General features: G+C 40.0%; 1 protein-coding gene across 1 annotated transcript; it reads left to right on the plus strand.

The window, feature by feature from the left end:
• The first annotated feature begins 1,305 nt into the window (after positions 1–1,305).
• On the plus strand, positions 1,306–5,356 carry TMEM225 (transmembrane protein 225). The gene is made up of 4 exons (XM_004713915.1): positions 1,306–1,486; positions 2,054–2,200; positions 4,237–4,371; positions 5,118–5,356. Exons 1-4 carry the CDS (start codon positions 1,306–1,308, stop codon positions 5,354–5,356), a joined length of 702 nt encoding a protein of 233 aa, XP_004713972.1.
• Positions 5,357–5,812: the final 456 nt, after the last annotated feature.

Here is a 5,812-nt window from a genome sequence, read left to right on the forward strand (position 1 = left end):
GCTTAATCTGCTCTCCTCAATCACAGGTGTGATTCTGAGGTTTATACCCCAATAAACTTCCCCTGTGTAAACCTCTTTTTTATAGTCTCTACCTTAAAAAAAAACAATTTAAAACTATGGTAAATGTCTATATCATTGACTAGGTTCCAAGAACTCATTCAATCTCTCCAAAGCCTTATACAATAGAAAGCATCTTTAAAGGTCCACAGCTGGTAAGTAATCAAGTTGGAATTCAGATCCCGGCTCCTGTGTCATTTCTTATCCATGAAGCCTTTCCTATAAGTTCAAATATATTGTTGTGCATGGTTTTAAGTATATTATTTAATTTTAAATATATGTAAATGTTATATATAATATATAAATCTATATTAATATATTCTTATTTAAATATACATAAAATTTAAATCTATGGAGAAATCAGGGAAAGAGACGGCACAGAATGCTTGAAACACTGAAAGAAGGTACAGTTTCACCCACAAATAATGGTCTAAATGAGATCAAAATATAATCAGAGAGAAGTAGGAGATGATTCTCATCACATCTCCATAGATAACTTATTGAGTTTCAGTAAAATCCTTTGAAAGTCTAGTCCACAAAAAGTCCATGACTAGACTTTCAAGGAACCCCCCAAAAATATTTTCTCTGCCAATTTACAATGGCAATCCTGACAAGAAAAAAGGTATTTTGTGCCATATAAGAGGTAACTGCAAAGGCTACATCAATTGGGCCAGTTCTTTTGGGTGGAAGACATTGATCTGTTTCTGAAAAATTCTGACAAACCAAACTTCTTTGGAGCCTCTAAATGAGGACACATCTCCAAAACACCCTTTGATGATGCTAGTTAGACTTCTCCTGTCAAGGATCTTGAAACGTTTCTCCCCTTCACTGCTTCCTAGCCAGTGTCAATTAATCCTGACACATATTTCTAACTCTAAATTATATTTCCTCTCAATTTGGGCTTCTGCACTTTTTATACATAGCTTCTTTCAAGGCTTCTGGTTTTCCCAATCCCTGGACCGCTAAGCAGGATCCTTGTTCCTTCCACTACACTAGGCCCCAGGGTCAAGGGTCAAAAGAGCAGATGATTCCATGGCAGTTAGCAGGCCTGACAGGAGGCTGACCAAGATATCGCAGTGGTGAAGAGTAGGAGCAGTCTTGTCTGTCCCATAGGCTACTTCAGCTTCTGCTGATACCAATGCTTCAGCGATCATTCAAAGACCAAATTTTGCCCTGTGGCTGATCAGAAGAGAAGAGAGATCTACCTGTGAAAGACTTGTGGTGAACTCAACCAGAAAACTGCTGACAATGGTGGAAATATTCCTCAGAAGTATCCAAACCACCAACATAATCTTCTCTTCCTTGGCCTTAATCATCCTGGTGATAGGAAACATCTCAAATAAATGGATTGAACTGAAGTTGGAAGCAAAAAAAGGTGCAATAAACCACAGTCCCTGGATGCTATGTTGCTTAACGATTTGGCCAGAAGGTCAGATACTAGACTATGGGCTAGGTGGCAAGAGGGGGTTCAACTTTCTGTGGCTTCCATTCATCTAACTTTTCTATTAACTTTTAGTACAACTTTCACATTTCTGTAATTAACACAGTCGAAGCAGACTCCGAAGTCTCCCTCTGCATGCTTTGGAGGAAGGTTAGAAACTCACCGACTTAGTTGCTGGATACTTAATTGCTACTTGGCAGCAGCAGGGTGGTTAGTACATTAGAGCAGGTAAAAAAGAAAAGTGAATGTCAACAAGAAAAGTATGGTATATTAACACAAGAAAAGTGCCAGGGACAAGATGAATTAGGGAATTTAACAAGATTCTCAGAAAATAAAGAAATAGATGAGAAAGAAGCAGAGCATGTTTTCCTCTGGTTCTCTCTCACATTCAGCTTCCTGCTTCTTTTTCCTCTCCTCCCCTTCCCTCTTTATTATTACTTAATCAAGTCTTTCACCCTATTCCCATTTTTACCTAGAAATTTGTGGACCCCAGGTAGAAATAAGACTAGAAGAAATATGTGTCCTTCTCTCAATACAGCTTCTGCTTTCCAACAGATGACCTTGAAGTGGTCAGGATCATGATGATTTTGACCCTCAGTCTTTCCTTCCTCCTTAACTTGCTCCTGGGTATGGAATTCATCTATATGATTCCTCAAGCCAAATATATCCATTTCATCACTGCTTCCCTCAGTTTCATGACAGGTAACTTCCCAGTTTCCCTAATTCAGGCTTGGAAGGATACTTGGTTTGTCCTTACAGGCTGTATTTTCTGACTCTAGCAACATGTTGAAAACAAAAATTGTCAGGTGGCACTTAAGAAAATGAGAGGGAGTGGTTGACAAATAAACAGAGTAAGCACATTGTCTGTGAAAAACTACTGCAATCGGTAACTCATCAGGTGGGATCCATTGAACAGGGATCTGCCCGTGGGGCAGTTGGCCCTGGAAGGCCCCCCACTTGCATTGACCCCCATACTTAGGGTCAACAGAGTCCAATTGAATGAGAGAGGGAACTGTGTAGGACAAAAACTGGTGGGATGCAACTCAAAGTAAAACTGCACTCTCATAGACTCCTCATACTGACAGTGGCTGGGGTGCTGGGTCACTGGGAAGATTAATGATGACAATAATGCAATCTACATATACCCCAGGGGAGGTGATTCTGGATTTTCACTTATCAGCTTATAATTTGTTTTTTTGTGTGTGTGATTTTTGTTTTTTCTTTTAGGGTGTATGTCTTCTGTTTGCTTGGTTGTTGCTTGGCTGATGGCTGCTATTGATGCAGTTGGTATAGGGTTATGATTTTGTCATATTATGATCACCAAAGTAAACCTGAGACGCGCAAACCCCATGGGCAAGCAGATGGAGTCTGTGCTCCTACTTAACTAGCCCCAATTCAACAACAGCTAGTTCTGATAAATGGCCCTGCTCGATACTCACCTTCAAGAAAGGATCACTGAAGATGAGGGTGCTACAGCAAAGTGTGGTGAAGAAAGTAGATGGTGCTCTGCTATTGGAATAGTGTCTGGGGTCTTAACGGGTTGTATTCAAACAAGCAGCCATCTAAGCAAGGAGTCAACTAAGTCCACACAGAAGAAGCACACCAGCTTGTGTGATCTAAAGGTGACAATTAAAAAATTTAAATATGGTGAAGGGAAAAGTATCAGAGTTAAAATTATGAACACCCAATTTGTAGAAGGCTACAAAGGACAGCCATCTCCAGGGTAGCTGGTCAGACTGAGCTGCTGGCAAATCTGGTCTACCCACAAACAAGGGTCTCGAACAGCTGTGCTGTCAGGCAGAGACCATCGTAATCTTGAATGTGCTGAATTGAACTAGATACTTGGCCAGATGACCTCCCTGTAGACCCAGCCTAAGTTGGTTCTGTGTACAAGGATCTCTTGCTTGCTCCATGACAGAAATGTCTTTCCTAGATTTTGGAATGTTTATGAGGGTCTTCTCTTTCTTACTCATTATTTGTATTTTGGTTTTCCTATTGTTATTTTTATCCTTTGCTTTTAATTGTGTCTGTTGGGTTTCCCAGGTTGTGACCCACAGAAAGAGAGAATGCATAGTGATAATAACTGATACAGGGGATGATACAGGATACAGATGTGGGATAAGAGGGAGGAAAGGGGGATTAAATGAAGATGGGAGGAGGGAGGGAGCACTAGAACTGACTTATTACACAACTTGTTTCAAAGGTGATTCAACCATGGTGGGTGGGTATGTAGATGTTCTAAAATTAGTATGGTAATGATTGTACAATTCTTGATATGATTGAACAATTGAACAATTGAAGTGTATGCTATGTAAATTAGATGCCAATAAAACTTTTTTTAAAAGTATAAAAATACATTTACATTTACAAACAAAATTTCTCCATTTTTATTACTAATTTGAGTAATGTCTTTTCAAATGTGATGATTGGGATTTGTCCAATAATATTGTAATTTTCAAATTATTTCAGAAGCATTAAGTCTATTTTGCTCTTAATATGAAAATTAAAATGCTATGTCAGCAGTGTGATAAAAAAAAATACTGCAACTCAACCTTCTCAGTTTTCTGGGACCCATTTGTTGTAGCTACCCTAGAAGAGTGGTCCCATCTTTGCGCAAGGTGCAGTTAAACAGGGTAGAGGCATGCACATCTGGTAGGTACATCTTTTGTATGAAAGACTTAGGTACTAGAGACAAAACTTTTCAGGAGGACTTTTTTCTCTTTTTGTCTGGACATCAGGTATTATGCTGCTCTCTGCACTCATACTGTATCACCACAAGCTAAAGCAAGGCCAATCCATGTACTACTCAAGTTACAAGATCGCCTGGATCCTTTACGCTGCCTATGCGAATGTCCCCTTCTTTTTCATGTGTGGTAAGTAGCTCAAGAGTCCTTGAAGGATGATAAGAACACATTTATTCCTAAGGACATGGAGGGCAAAGGATAGAAAAAGCTAATGGGGTCAGGGAAAGTATGAAATCCTTCAATATAAATGAATAAAGAGCAACTCAACTCACTCTGCCAGGGCAATTTCTGCAAGACCAAAATGGAGATTAGGATTGTGTTGAATGCTTTGTAAACCAGTCGTTGTTGGTAGTTCCCCATTTCCACTTTTTCCCCTGTCTTTCACACCCTGTCCATGTTATGGCAAACAATAACTATCAAAGTCATGACTAAGAGGAGAGAGACTAATCGGGATTTGTCAATGAAGTGGAGAGGACCAGTGCCCCTAGGCATATAGCCAAGGCAAATTGTAAGTTGAAAGCAGAGAAAAAAATATGGATCCAATGCTAAATAGGCACTCACCAACACTTAGAACCCTGTAGTCTAAGAAATCTTTAAAATGTCACATGGCATTACACTTCCTAACCCAGATAGAAACATTTCTTTCCCCCATCCCCCACCCCACTCTCAAAGCTTCACATTTGCTGAGTTGAGAGGCATTCGACATATTCTGCACACACTTCTAGTCTTTTAATTACAGTTTTCTGGAGGACTTGAGGCATTTCAGGGGTTCCACAGGGCTTGGGGTCAAGCTCACTCTGCCAACATGGAGGAAAATGTCTCTGTGACTTTCACAGGTTCCTTCATTACCATCCGCTGACTTCTTTGCCCCACAGGAATCCTTTCTATCCTAAACAATTTGCGGTTCATCAAGCACTTCACCTGCCTGCACACCATGACGAAATCTCTTAGCGAATGTAAGGAAGTGCCAGAATCTGGGAATACCATCAAAGTTATTTCATCAGTAGATCCCGCGATGATGCCTCGTAGCATTGTCCGTCTGCCCTCCATGAAGGATGAGGCTCTAGAGAAGTCAACGTCAAACCAAGTACGACGGGTAACCTGGGCTCTATGACTCAACAGCCCGTATCCTTCAGCCTGGGTTAACCTTCATGGCCACAGCTTGGAGCATGTGTGCGATGCACATATTCAACCATTTGCTCTGCGGAAGCTCTGCACTGTGTAAACGACCGAATGGGGATGGGGTTTGTTGCTAAGATGGCTTTGTTTCTCCTGGCCTGCTGGACAAACAGATTCTGCTACGCTTGTTTTTAACATAATAAAATATTGTCATATAAACAACATTTGCTCTAGCTTTAACTCTGTACTTCACAAAAATTCATAATAATGCCTTGATTTACGCTTTTTAATTACTGAGTTTGCGGTGATATGTTTCAAACAAACAGAAAGACTAAAATATGATAAACACTTGTGTGCATATCACCCAACTTTACATCTTCATATCATGCTCTGTTTAAGTTAGATGTCTTCAAATTAAGTTTATAGATATAATTGATGTTCCTCTTAATAC

The sequence above is a fragment of the Echinops telfairi genome, unplaced genomic scaffold (assembly GCF_000313985.2).
Source record: "Echinops telfairi isolate 266 unplaced genomic scaffold, ASM31398v2 ScPeMD7_5167;HRSCAF=5991, whole genome shotgun sequence".
Taxonomy (NCBI): Eukaryota; Metazoa; Chordata; class Mammalia; order Afrosoricida; family Tenrecidae; genus Echinops; species Echinops telfairi.